Raw genomic sequence first — 14,231 nt, forward strand, 5'->3', positions numbered from 1 at the left:
TTCCAGAAGCAGTTTTTTGAAGTAGCATTGCTGACTGAACCTTTTTTTTAATACTTCCATCACAGATCCGGCTGCTCCTCGGAACAGTATAGGCCTGCAAGTTTTTAGAGAAAAAACTCTTCGGCTCCCATTTCCTGGTATGGAATGACAAGAGACGAAAAGCAATCCGCTAATAAAAATTGGGCTGGGCTTCACAAGGAAATGGCAACCCCGTCCAGTATTCTTGCCTGGAGAGCTCCATGGACAGAGGAGCCTGGCGGGCTACAGCCCAAGGGATCGCAAAGAACTGACCCCGACTTAGCGGGTGACACTTTCACTTTTCAGTCAGTAGTTACTTTTCGTTGGCTGCTCTGGTTAAGTTACTTAGTGTTAGGCGCTCAGTCTTGTCTGAAGCTCTAGTTAAGAGGAACTCACTAGGCCCGCCCACTCCCTACCTCGCCGCACATGGTTGCCGCGCTCAACTCTCGACCCGCTCAAGATGGCTACAGAAACATTTCCGGTATCTTCCCAAACTAGGCCCGCCTCCATTGCGTATTTTTACCGCGCCGAGGGCGGGACCTAGGATTAGTTTTTAATTGGTCAACTTGATTGATGACCTTTTCCCTCCGCGACAGTTTCCCGAGGAGCCAAGTGCCTGAGCGGCACGGGCGAGAGTTGGAGCGAAGGCAAGATGGCGGACGTACTTGATCTTCATGAGGCCGGGGGCGAGGATTTCGCCATGGATGAGGATGGGGACGGTGAGGACAGTGGAGGCGGCTGCGGGAAGCGGGGAAGGTGCGAGAGAAGGACGTTTTAGGAAAATACAATCTTTCTCCCCAGTGGGGAGGATGCGAGCCGGGGAACCGGGTTCTGTTGGTTGGAGACTCCGCCCCCTTTGGGAGGAAGAGGGGCGGGCCGGGAAGGGACAGCCTGGAGGTGGTGGGGTTTGCTTTCAAATGTCTTGCAGAGAGAATATTGTTGTAAACAACTGTTACCTTTCTCACTTATTCCTTCTCTTCTGGGGCTCCAGAGAGCATCCACAAATTGAAAGAAAAAGCGAAGAAACGCAAGGGCCGTGGCTTTGGCTCCGGTGAGTGTTTGTGGGTGGAATGGGGTCGAATGGAGAGAGCTACGAGTTTTGGAATCCCCATTCAGACCTACGGTGAACAGTGGGTGAAGGGGGATTTCTGGTGATCTGCTGTGTGTTTCTAATAGAAGAGGGGTCTCGAGCGCGGATGCGTGAGGATTATGACAGCGTGGAGCAGGACGGCGATGAACCCGGACCACAACGCTGTAAGTAAATGGAACCTGTAGGATCTGTCTGTAGAGAATTAGGGACCAATGAAATAAAATCCAGTAGGAATGGAGTCAGAGGTCGCTTAACCGATCTCTGTGGAGCCTGCACACACTCTACTTCTGGGATCTTGCTTAAGTGTTTCTTGCACTTAAACAACTTTCCTCCCTTGGAGCTTGCACACACTCTACTTCTGTGATCTTGCTTAAGTGTTTCTTGCGCTTAAACAACTTTCCTCCCTACAGCTGTTGAAGGTTGGATTCTCTTTGTCACTGGAGTCCATGAGGAAGCCACGGAAGAAGACATCCATGATAAATTTGCAGAGTATGGAGAAATAAAAAATATCCACCTCAATCTGGACAGACGTACAGGATATCTAAAGGTATCCTGAGCCATACTCCATTGCTTCTCTTCATCCATAACCCTTAGACAGCATTGGTGGTTCTCCCACGATGGCTGTGGTTGGCCAAGAGTTGAAATAAAATGAGATTGGGAATTGATTGTTAGACACAGCAGAGAGGCAGAAACATACAGGTTGTATATAATAGGGATGTGACGTGCATTTGTTGTTTAAGGTTGATAGATTTTTCTAGTTGAGTAGAAAAAAGCTTGATGGAGTTTTGATAATCTGTCTTTTTCTTGTTCCAGGGGTATACTCTAGTTGAGTATGAAACATACAAGGAGGCCCAGGCTGCTATGGAGGGACTCAATGGCCAGGATTTGATGGGACAGCCAATCAGTGTGGACTGGTGTTTTGTTCGGGGTCCACCCAAGGGCAAGAGGAGGTAAAGTGCAGAGGGCAAAACATTATCTTAGTGGAAGGAATATGAGCAAAACAGAATAAGGACATAGTATCATGTTCCTCTCATGGACTGTGCCCCGTTTCCTTTCTAGAGGTGGCCGAAGACGCAGCAGGAGTCCAGATCGGAGACGTCGCTGATCCTCCCTCTGTTGTTCAGGTGTTCTTTGCAGAGATTCCACTTGACCATGCAAATGGTGAAACCTTTGAGAAATAGGGCTGGGGTGGAACTCACTGTGTTTATATTTAATCTCTTACCCTGTTTAGTGTTTCTTTTGAATTATGAATAAATGTCCAATTTTTGTTTTCTAAAATTACTTTCCTTTCCTTTTCTAATATTGTAAATTCTGGTGTACTATTTACAGTGAGGCAGTATGGGTCACTGTGAGATATTTCTCCCAGGGACTGAATTCTGTGTGAGTTTCTACATTAGATACAGTCTCCAGTGTCAGCTAGGGTCAAGTAGAGACACTGCTCAGTATTTTTCTTTGAAGCTAAGAGAGCAGGGGTAGAAGTAAGATGTTCTCATGACAGTAAGGAATAATCCTTCTGTTCCTATATAGGCTGTCCTGAGCAAATGGTATCATAGAAATGTCTCTTTTTTTCTCTCCTGCCTTTCTTACTGCCAAATTTGTTTGTACTTCCATCTGTCTAAGAGCTTGAATCTCCTGTTGGGACACTCTTCCAGAACCTCCTTCCCTGGAGGAGTCTATACTATGTTCTTGATGCCCTCTTCGGCAGCTAAAGGTGAAGGCCCCATAGAGGAAAGGATCCAGAGGAGCATTGAGAAGGCCAAAGAGGAAAAGGATGCGGCTGAGGCTAGGAGGCACTTCAGTTAGCATGGTGGGAGAGAACCAGTACCAAAGACCCAGAAGGTAATAAGGTGTCCAGCAGAAGATGAAGGTCAGCAGGACAAGTAGGGCCAGTCGTAGGGCCCGATGACGAGCACGGGAGCGATTGTCTGAGGAGTGGCGGAGGGCAAATTTACCTGCAGGGGCTGGGAATTTAGAAAATAGACTCAAATTCAGAACCCCTCAGCTTCTAAATTGATAGGCAAAAATTGTGAGAGAGAGCTCTTCCCTCTATAAGAGACTGCTGCAAGCCCTCCTCCCCTTCCCAATCTGGGACTATATGCTCCCTTCCCATTAGGGATTATGACAGATGTGCTGGAAAAAAGGATTCAATTGAGGTGCTGTGGTACATGAAGCTACAAAGTCTGTTTGAAGTCTTGTTGGTGTCCAAGAGCGAAGGAGAATACTGATCACCCTTCTCCTTAATTCTTGCCTAGTTAGGTCAACTTTAGAGAATGATGGCTAGTGGCTGGTTAGAATTGAATGCATTCAATGAAATTAGTGTGGCATTAGCTGCTAGAGGTACAGTTTGTTGTTAGTTGCTAAGTTGTATCCGATTCTTTTGTGACCCCACAGGCTATAACCCACCAGGCTTCTCTGTCCATGGGATTTCCCGGTCAAGAATACTGGAATGGGCTGCCATTTCCTTCTCCAGGGGATCTTCCCAACCCAGGGATTGAACTTGAATGTCCTGTAATGCAGGCAGATTACTTACCACTGAGCCACTGGGCAAAGCCCCTTGGTTTGATAGATAGCTATCATGTTAATGAGGCTAGACAATAGTTTTAGGGTATGGGTTAGGGCCTGGGGGTTGGAGTCTCACCATGGTTCCCCTTCCTTGTCTGAAGAGTGGACACACTGCAGATAATTCGGCTATAGCAGATGGTCATTGCAGTCAGTGGCAGCAGAAAGAGGCAGCAGAAGGTGAAGAGGTTATAGATGATCTCTTGCCATCGAGCCTTGAAGCTGCCTTTGGTGACACAGTGAAGGGAACTGGACCAGCGCGTCGGACGGTATGGAACAGGAACAGCTAGATTGGAGTCAAGGATTATTAGAACTGGTCTCCCTTCCTTCTCCCCTGCCAAGCTACCTACCAATTCAACACTGTCTCCTCCCGATTAATTCATTCTTTTTTTGTGTGTGTGATTGTTAGGAAATTTGGGAGCTAAAACAGTGCATAATCTCAATCCATTCTTAATTCCCTGCAGTGCTGAGTAATGGTACATCCGTGGTGCCATATTTAAAAGGTCAGAAATGTATCTTGAAAATCCCTATTTTCCTCTTAGGCTATGCTTATTAAATCCAGAACTTAAAGAATCCTGTCTTTTGAGTACAATCTACCATTTCACAAGAGGATATCTCTACCACACCAACATTTTTTTCCCCTCACCTTTTTTAGCTGAAATAATTTTCCTGATGTGTCTGATTAATTCTGTGGAAAAAAGAAATCTTGTATAAAATGGGAGGTGCTAGAGTTGCAGGCTGTTTTGCAGTCACTCTCTAAAGTGACTTTAGTAATAGTCCTATGTACAATAACTATAATGGTGAAATAACATTAATAAAATTTAACATTTTCCAAATGCTGTTGGCTGCCCCTCCTTTGGTAAACTGGTTTTTGGTTTGAACCAGTAAAGAGCATTTTTCAATTGAGAGCTTCAGGGTTTGTACCTTGGTTCAGGTAAGGTAGATTGAGTCAGTTTGATAAAAGGCAGGCTTAGTAGGTATCAAATTCTTAGATATGAGGTCTTTCAGAAAGGAATTTCAGCTGGCATGAGGGACTTTTAGGAAAAGTGAATAGTATTAGTCACATACATATGATTTTATGAACTGCTTGGCGTTATGACCAGGCTATTCTAGTCGGGGAGTGGTCTTTCCTTTAACCCTATCTTGAGTCCATATATTCCTGGCTGGGTTTTTTTTTTTTTTTTTTCTTTTGGTGGTGGGGGTGGCGGGGCAGGGGGAGCGCTGCGGTGAGGGTGATGTTTGTGCATGGCTTGGCACAATGCCTAGAAACATCTGACTTGTGAGAAGGTTTAAAAATAGGCAAGGCTCAGGGACTTATATTTTAGTCCAGCCTCTGATTATTTTATATGCATTTTATATTTTACCACCTACTATAGAAACCTTTACTTCTGATACCTGGAAATGAGTCTACGAAAATAATTTCTAACTACACCAGTATTCCCTTGACCATGCTAACTTGTTTTTTTTTTATATATTTTAAATGCAACATATGGGCATTGCAGAATTTATACAAGAGGTTGATAATTTGGAACCCAAAATAACATCTCTTGCACCTGAATCATGTTATCATCAGTTTGCTATTGAAGCAAATAGAAATTGCATTGTTGGATTGTCAGGCTACAAGGAAGGATGAAATTCATCGATTTCATAATCTTGTGGTCTATGCATTTCAAGTGTTTCAGCCAGTCATCCAGCTAGTTAATGGTAGAGCCTAGACTCAGAAAAAAACAGAGCAAATTAATACAAACAACAAAAACAGTCCTAATTCTAGTTCCCAGTCCACTTCTAAAATTCCTTTCATATAAACTCAATTAATTTCTTTGCACTGAGGCAACAGGCAAAGGGGTCTTGTTTACAACATACTGTTGGAAGCAGTATGTTTTGTCTGTCTTAGAACTGCAGTCAGACTAACTTTTGGTAGTTACATTTCTAATATTTGAGGATTTAGGAATCGAATCTTTTTTTTTTTTTTTTTTTAGGAATCCAATCTTAAATGTGACTACAATGCATTATTCCTGAGACTGAAATTTTACCCCTCTCCCTGACATCCCAACCCTAGGCTCAGAGATGCTGCTTTACTCCCTTCTCCCAGATGGTGTTAGTGGTTTTGTTTTTGTTTTGAAGGAATTGCTCCATATTTAGCTTTTTTTTTTCTAGATTTATAGTTTGTTTTCACTACTGAGATTTGATTAATTGGTACTCAAGTTCAGATGCACCCTTTTGTTTCAGTTTTGACACAATAAAGCTAGAGTAAAAAATAGAAATTTGATTATGTCACTCTCTACCTTTTTTACTTTAGTGTTTCCCCACTGCCCTTAGGATAAAGTACAAGCTTAATATTTGTGAAATTGGTTCTTCCTTCCCCTCCAGGCTCATTACTTGCCATTTTCTAGCCCTCAACTTTAACTGTGATTACTTTTGAGATTTTCTACCCTCCACCTTCTCCAGCATTCCTCCTGCTTTGTTTTAACACCTATCTTTCAAGAATGAAATTTTGATATCTCTGGGAAGTCAGGAAGCTTTCCCTGAATGACCAAAAGTGGGTCAGACACCCCCCATTGTTCCTTAGCTGTTATGCTTAGCTTTAGGGTAACACTTGACATTATATTGTAATTGCCTACTTATTTGACTCTGCACTCATCTATAAATTTCTTGAAGGCAGGACTTTGTTGCTCTATCCTTGATAGAGCATTTAATGCACCTGGGGGAACTGCATTTTTTTTTTTTTAATTGATGAGTGAAGGTATCACAAAGTTTTACCCAAAGTCCCAAATTTCACTGTCTTTTTTTTTTTTTTTTAAGTTTTCTTGTCACTGTCTTCTTAATATCTTCCCATGGAGGAAACTCCATGCTCTGAAGCTTTCCTGCAATAATCTGAAGGAGGTGGGACTAGGATGATGCAAAGAGATGGAAGACAAGTGTAGTAAAAAAAGACTCAATAGAAATACAAATTAACATGCAGTGATCTTAACTTGAAAAGAGCAGAGGCTCCCACCCCACCCTGAGGATTAATGTTGACCATGGCCAAGCACACCCCTTGAATCCGAAGGCTCCTGTGTACTCAAATTCTTGTTCAGTCTACCCCTGAGTCCCAAGTCACTCAGCTGGGGCAAGGCAAGCAGGAAGCTGAGTCCCCAGGCTACCCCAAGAAGTTTCCTTCCAGCTGAGTGCGGCCCAAACGGGTGGAGTACAGCTGCCTGGCGGTCGAGCCCAATGACCACAGGCAGGAAAGCTGTGGCATACATGGCCATTAGTTTCAGGAACATGAGTGTCCGACATGCAATGTCCCTGGCCAGCCATTGAACAGTGATATTCCAGGTCGCATCTAGGAGCATAACCACAAAAGTGACCAGTAAGTCGGCAACGTCTAAATGGGCAAACAGTCCTTGTACCGGAGAGGGACGGAGCTGGTTGGGTTGCGGTCGTGTCACTGACCACAGCACGGCCAGGTTTCCTCCAGCCGAAGAAACAAACAGCACGACAGTCACTCCCACTCGCACCTTGGTGGCAACTGAGGTGGGCAGATCTGCGCCCTCCACCTCTACTCCTGTTGCTACCCAGACCTCCTCCCCCGCCTCTGATGACCCCCAAGGGGTGATGTTGCCTACAGACATGGTGACCTGGAAAGAAAAGGGGTGGGGCGATGAAGTGTGGATCTGAAGAGGTGAACTGCGTCGAGTTTTTTCTCTCTCCTTCGCAGGATCTGAGATGGTTATTTTGCGAATTTCGTCCACTAAAGCCTCTACCTCTGGAGACTCCGTCTGTAATCTGGAGGTCACCTGTCCAACTGTCAGGGGCTTTCAGGGACTAGGAATCTGGTGCCGGCTTCTACTTCCAAAGACTCCTTTAGGACCCTGGAGCCCTGAATTAGATAGGAGCCTGGAGCCCTGAATTAGATAGGAGCGTGAGAGAGAGAGAGAGAGAGAGAGAGAGAGAGAGAGAGAGAGAGAGAGAGAGTGTGTGTGTGTGTGTGTGTGTGTGTGTGTGTGTCAGGGGCAACCCCATCGGAGCCCTGAATTAGATAGGAGCCTGGAGCCCTGAATTAGATAGGAGCGTGAGAGAGAGAGAGAGAGAGAGAGAGAGAGAGAGAGAGAGAGAGAGAGAGAGAGAGAGAGTGTGTGTGTGTGTGTGTGTGTGTGTGTGTGTGTGTGTGTGTGTGTGTGTGTCAGGGGCAACCCCATCGGAGCCCTGAATTAGATAGGAGCGTGAGAGAGAGAGAGAGAGAGAGAGAGAGAGAGAGAGAGAGAGAGAGAGTGTGTGTGTGTGTGTGTGTGTGTGTGTGTGTGTGTGTGTGTGTGTGTGTGTGTGTGTCAGGGGCAACCCCATCGGAGCCCTGAATTAGATAGGAGCCTGGAGCCCTGAATTAGATAGGAGCGTGAGAGAGAGAGAGAGAGAGAGAGAGAGAGAGAGAGAGAGAGAGAGAGAGAGAGTGTGTGTGTGTGTGTGTGTGTGTGTGTGTGTGTGTGTGTGTGTGTGTGTGTGTGTGTGTGTGTGTGTGTGTGTCAGGGGCAACCCCATCCTAGTGGTCCTGGGGAGAGCACTGCGGCGCCTTCTCGCTCCGCCCCGACTCCTGCAAACCTCACCCTTGGTCCAGAATATTTAAAGAAGACTGTGCCTCTGGAAGCTTGCTCAGGAAATAGAGATCTTCAGATAAGAGAATGAGACGACGGAGACCACGCGCACACACACACACCCCTCCACCTCCCCCAATCCCCCCCCGCCAAACACACAAACCATACAGACGTATGCCCAGAGACAGGTGCTTCTCGTTCTGAAATTCCGTTTCAGGGGCCGGCTCCACTCGCTTTATTTTCTGATGATGTTTGTCCCTCGCGCGGCACCGTTGGGTCGTCCGGGAGGCGTGACTAGGGGCGGGAAGTGGGGCGGGAGCGGAGCTGCAGAACGGGTGCCGCCGCTGTCATGGACGCCTGGGTCCGCTTCAGCGCCCAGAGCCAGGCCCGGGAGCGACTGTGTAGGTGCGGCCCGTATAGGAAAGGGGGGCAGGAGGGCGGGCAGAGGAAGAGCCTCGTGAGGTGAGGTCAGTTCACACTACGGGGGTCAAAAAGGGTCAACTCGGACTACGGGGGCCCGGACGGACCGCGAGGGGCTGATTTGAGCCGGCCGCGAGGCCTTGGTTCGTTCCTGCTCGTGAGAAAGATGGGGAAACTGAGGCACGAGTGGGCCAGCGGGGAGGCGGCTCAGGGTTGTGTGTTCACATAAGACCAACACTTTCCTCCCTGGGCGACGGTGGGACGAGGAGCGTTCTCCCCGTGACAGATAGCGATCTAGGTGGACTCTGTCCCCAGAGCTAAGGAGGCACTCCTGAGTTCCCGTTGTCCCCTTTACCCTACTGTCACCCACTAGCTCCTCCACCTCTGCCCTGCCTTCTAGTCTTCATTCATCTCAAGGGCCTTGAAGATCTCTTAGTTCACCAATTTTGAAGACTGACCTGTTCTTCAGCCATCTCCCGCCCCCTCACAGAACATTACACACTCACACTGAGGTGCTTGTGATCTTGCGATGGTCCTCCTGCCTTCTTCACTGTCCTCTTCAGGCTGCATCATTGTTAAATCTCTTATTTCCTCAATTCGAAGTAGTGTTTCCCAGCCCCTATTAGGCTCCTTTTTATCCTCAGTGCCTTTCTCTTGCCTTGGCCTGGGGAAGAAACTAAGATATAGGCCTGAAGAGGAGGAAGGGGAATGGTCTCAAACTGGGAAAGGGGTGATCCATGGTTGCCTTTTGGAGGACATTTTTGAGGGGGAGATAAAGGAGGTCTCCACCTTACCTTACCTCTCTCTCCTCCAGGGCTGCCCAATATGCTTGCTCCCTTCTTGGCCATGCACTGCAGACACATGGGGCCAGTCCTGAGTTACAGAAACAGATTCGACAACTGGAAGGTCATCTGAGCCTAGGAAGAAAGCGTAAGTAACTAGGCCTTTCCTTTTATTACTCCAACACTTCCTCCATCCCCAGCCATTATTCCTTAGTCCCTCCTTCCTATTTTTGACCAGTGCCAATTCATCGTGGTTTGCCTCTGTACTTATCCTGTGCAGGCCTCCCAGCTGAGATAAGAGAGCAGGGATAAGGTCAGTGAAGGATTGGAGAGAATGAGGCAGATTTGAGAAAGCTAAACTGGGACACAAATTAATAAAAAATTTGAACTAAAAAAGATTGAACTTTCTGCTGTTTTTTAAAAAATTGTTTATTATTGTTTCTATCACTTGCCTGACTTTCACTCTTTTGCTTTCTCTCTTTCTCTGTATCTTGCTGTCTGTTTGCCTTTCTACTTTGAAATCCTTGCTTTCTGTTGCTGTTCCCCACAAGTTCTACGCCTCGGTAACTCAGCAGATGCCCTTGAGTCAGCCAAACGAGCTGTGCACCTATCAGATGTTGTCCTGAGATTCTGCATCACTGTTAGTCATCTCAATAGAGCCTTGTACTTCGCCTGTGACAATGTCCTATGGGCTGGGAAGTCTGGACTCGCTCCCCGTGTGGATCAGGAGAAGTGGGCCCAGCGTTCTTTCAGGTTTGATATTCTTTTATCCTACAAGGTCTATCGTATTCTTCATACTGCCTCCCTAGCCTTTCATGAGAGAACAATCTTTTAGGGTCTTCCCAGAATATACACATCTTAATCACTTGGCTTCAATCTTCATTTAGATCTTAAAACCATCAGAGAAGAATGAATGGGGGCAGATGGAAGACAGATGCTCTTTCATGATGAATGACTAAGATTGGGCAAGACTATATATTAATTATATTGCTTTAATTCTTCTTCTGTCTATACCACAGATTTATGCTCTTCACTGTCTACACATTCATTCTAAAAGTACTTAGTAGCTGCTTACTGTGAGCCAGGGAATAAAGCCAAGAGCTAAGTAGATACGGTTCCTGCTCTCATGAAGCTTCTAGTTTAGTAGGGGAGTCCGATATTAAAACAAATAATCACCAAACCGAATATTTGTGGGAAAGTGTAGGATGTTAGCCCCTGGAGGAAGCATGGCAGCCCACTCCAGTATTCTTGCCTGGAGGACTCCATGGACAGAGGAGCCTGGCGAGATACAGTCCATAGGGTCAGAGTCAGACACAACTGAAGCGACTTAGCACATACATAGGATGTTAGAGCTTTATAACAGGGGGAGCTAATCTAGATAGAAAGGTCAGGAAAAAGAGAACCCTTTGAGAAAATTAAATTTTGTTTCAGACCTGAAGTCTGAGTAGAAGTTATACAAAGCTAGCAGTAGAAAGAAGAAACAGAAAATACCTCATTCTAAGGCCTTGAAGCAAGAAAGACTTCTTGGAATTAGAGAGGTAGAAAGAAAGCCAGTGTGGTTGACAGTATTGAGGAGGGGCATAAGTTCAAACTGGAGAGGTAGACCAGGGCCAGATCATTCATGCAAGCCCATCTAGGTAATGGTAGGATTTTTTTCATTTAGTTTTGTTTAAATTTTATCCCAAGTCCAGTGGTTCTGAGCAGGGATGTAACATGATTCAAACTGCATTTAGAAGATCTCTCTTTCTCTACTGTGGAAAATGGATTGCAGTAGAACTAAAGAGGAGAAGATTCTCTAATGAAATGATGTTGGCTTGGATTAAAGAGCAGGCTGGTAGTGAAGGTGGAAAGGAATATGATTTGAGAATGAAATTTTCTGTCTGTATATCACCTATATATTTTTTTGCTTCCCTATGATTTGTTTTGTTATTTTACATTATATTGCTTCTTTCCATCTCTTCTTATGTCCTGCTTTTCATCTTTCTCAGATTTACAATTATAACAAGGCTTATGGTATATGAGGGGTAGGGGCAGAGGCATGGCTTGAATGGTATGGAAAAGCAACTCCTGAATTTCTATGCCATGTCTACTCTTTCATTCCATAAATATTTATTTAGCTCTTACTATGTGCTAGGCAGAAGTCTAGACACAAGGATGCAGTGGTAAAGACAAATAAGATCCTTCCTCCTATGGAGCTTACATTGTAATGGGAAGGGACAAAGACACAGTAAATAAGAAAAACATCAGAGAGTGGTAAATGCTGTGTAGGAAATTAAAATAAGGTCAAGTGATAAGATGGTAAATGGCTTGCTACTTTAGAATGGGAGGTCAGAGAAGACCTCTCTGAAGAGGTGACATTTAAGCTCAGACATGAAGTGCAAGGAAGAGCCAGCCATGTGAAGATTTTTGAGGGAGAATATTCCGGATTGAGGGACTAGGTAATGTAAAGATCCTAAAGCAGGAATCAGCTGAATGGGATCAAAATATAAAAAGAAACCAGTGTGGTTGGAGCATAGTGGTTGAGGGAAAGAATAGTACAAGATAGAGAGGCAGAGTCGCTTGTTGAGTTCTGTAGTATTTTATTCTAAATGTGATAGAAAGGAAACTGTCGAGTTTTAAGAAAGGGTATAATGTGATTTACATTTATGCCAGCTGCTATATGAAATTAGATTGTTAGGTGTGGTGGGCAAGAGTGACCATGGGGAAACCAGTTAAAAGACTAAAGTAGCAGTTCAAGCAAGAGATGATGGTGGGTTAGACTAATGGTCCCCAACCTTCTTGGCACCAGGAACCAGTTTTGTGGAAAATTTTTCCACAGACCAAGGGGTGCAAGCAATAGAGAGAGGCTGTAAATATAGATGAAGCTTCATTGACTTACCTGCCACTCACCTCCAGCTATACTGCCCAGTTCCAGGGATTGGGCACCCTGGCTCAGACTATGGTCTAAGTATAATAGATAGATGTGATTGGATTCAGGGTATATATTAGAGGTAGGACAGTTAAACTGAATACAGACCACTGTTTTCAGAATGGATTTAAAAAATTTTTTTAAAGTAGGCTGTTCTTAAGGAATTTACAATCTATCACATTTGGCAAGCTTGGCTTCTTTTTTTCCCCCTTTTAACAAAAGGATTGTATTTAAATTATGTGTGTGAATCTTTGAAACAACTGAAGCTGTTCTTTTTTTTTTTAAAAGTTGCATTATTATAGTTCAGGTTGAGTGCATGTGTGCTAATCGGTTGCCAAGTGGAAAAGTGAAATTTGAAGTTAATCTTGGACTATTTCATGATCCTCATTACTTTTAAATCAGGACCTTAAGGTACACATACATAAACACATTAGTTACAGAAAGGTGGAAGGACATTTCTAATAGTGGGTAATAACATTCACTTCTGATATTCTAACGTATAATCTGTTTGCACTATGAGGGAAAAAAATATAAGTGTTCTGTTGGATTTGCTCGGTGGGTATATGTACCCATCCTGACCCTTCTTCTCTGTGTATCCCAGGTACTATCTGTTTTCCCTCATCATGAATTTGAGCCGTGATGCTTATGAGATCCGCCTACTGATGGAACAAGAGTCTTCAGCCTGTAGCCGGCGACTGAAGGGTTCTGGAGGAGTCCTAGGAGGAATCGAAACTGGAGGACCTGGGGGTCCAGGGGCTCCAGGAGGAGGTCTGCCCCAGGTGGCTCTGAAGCTTCGGCTCCGGGTCCTGCTGCTGGCTCGGGTCCTTCGGGGTCATCCCCCTCTCCTGCTGGATGTGGTCAGAAATGCCTGTGATCTCTTCATCCCACTGGACAAACTAGGCCTCTGGCGCTGTGGCCCTGGGATTGTGGGGCTTTGTGGCCTCGTGTCCTCCATCCTGTCTATTCTCACCCTAATCTGCCCTTGGCTACGACTCAAACCCTGATATGCTGTTACAGGATAAGGAGGGGACCTGAATTGGTGAGATGGAATTTTATAGATCGTCCCTGTGTCCCAGCCTCATTCTAACTCCACTCCTTGGTTAAAGTTAAAATCCAGAGATTTGAGAATAAAAGGAAGGAGCTTTGGGGAAGATGAGATGAGGAAAGGTGATTTGTGAAATCAACTGGATGATTCAGATGTTCAGATCTGTTGGAGCTTTTGTTCTTTTCCTCCTTCATTGCATTGTCTGTGTCTCCCCTGACTCTTTTTACTCTCTCTTAAGTCTGTTTAATATTCTGTCTCTGTATCCCTTTTGTACCTTCTCAGCCCCCTGTCATAGGAATTTTTAATCAGCAGAATTACTTTTTGGGATGGGAAATAGAAGGTATGGTCTGTAAGGTTCTAATTGCCTTCTTCCTTTTCCTCACAAAAGTGACTTGTGGCAGTTATTTTTGCCTCCAGACTCCAGATCATAATTTTAAAGGCTTTGTGTCCCAGTGGACTCTTCCCACATGCACCAGAAGTAGTTTCATGCTTCCTTTTCCTTGCTTATGTCTACCTCACTATCCTCCCTCATGATTTGCCATTCCCCTTCTTTCCACTCACACCTGCAAGTTCTGCTTACACTTTGATTTCATGGTTTTGTTCTAGCCTTTCCATACCCCTTCTTTGCCTATCTAGAATGATGCTATGTCTAGCATCTTGTAAATATTGTACAATGATTCTGTGTAAATAGCTGAGGCCCAAGCCCATGATGGAGAGCAAGCCTTCCAGGTTAGCAGATTAAAGATCAATTTGCTCATTGATATTTGGTCTGGTCCTGTGTGTTCTGGTCATCTGAGGCCCCTATTTCTGTTACTTTGGGTTTTCCATGGGATTAGCC

At 45.0% G+C, this 14,231-nt stretch overlaps 3 protein-coding genes across 4 annotated transcripts; 2 read left to right on the top strand and 1 right to left on the bottom strand.

The window, feature by feature from the left end:
• Positions 1-614: 614 nt before the first annotated feature.
• On the top strand, positions 615-4,503 carry RBM8A (RNA binding motif protein 8A). 2 transcript variants are annotated; one of them, XM_061120963.1, is made up of 6 exons: positions 615-737; positions 1,010-1,069; positions 1,195-1,272; positions 1,519-1,655; positions 1,922-2,058; positions 2,168-4,503. In XM_061120963.1, the coding sequence occupies exons 1-6, from the start codon at positions 671-673 to the stop codon at positions 2,211-2,213; spliced, it is 525 nt and encodes a 174-aa protein (XP_060976946.1). In that variant the 5' UTR covers positions 615-670; the 3' UTR covers positions 2,214-4,503. The 2 variants fall into 2 exon arrangements, with proteins under 2 accessions (XP_060976946.1, XP_060976947.1); XM_061120964.1 differs by having other exon boundaries at positions 1,198-1,272.
• On the bottom strand, positions 2,567-7,281 carry LOC133074497 (gonadotropin-releasing hormone II receptor-like). The gene is given in 4 exon segments (XM_061168427.1): positions 2,567-3,069; positions 3,747-3,908; positions 3,911-3,955; positions 6,774-7,281. Coding segments are annotated over 4 exon segments (1,218 nt in total).
• A 1,268-nt stretch (positions 7,282-8,549) lies between these two features.
• Positions 8,550-14,154, top strand: PEX11B (peroxisomal biogenesis factor 11 beta). Its single transcript, XM_061120969.1, has 4 exons — positions 8,550-8,643; positions 9,473-9,588; positions 9,992-10,193; positions 12,950-14,154. Exons 1-4 carry the CDS (start codon positions 8,588-8,590, stop codon positions 13,350-13,352), a joined length of 777 nt encoding a protein of 258 aa, XP_060976952.1. The 5' UTR covers positions 8,550-8,587; the 3' UTR covers positions 13,353-14,154.
• Positions 14,155-14,231: the final 77 nt, after the last annotated feature.

Source organism: Dama dama, chromosome 20 (genome assembly GCF_033118175.1).
Source record: "Dama dama isolate Ldn47 chromosome 20, ASM3311817v1, whole genome shotgun sequence".
Taxonomy (NCBI): domain Eukaryota; kingdom Metazoa; phylum Chordata; class Mammalia; order Artiodactyla; family Cervidae; genus Dama; species Dama dama.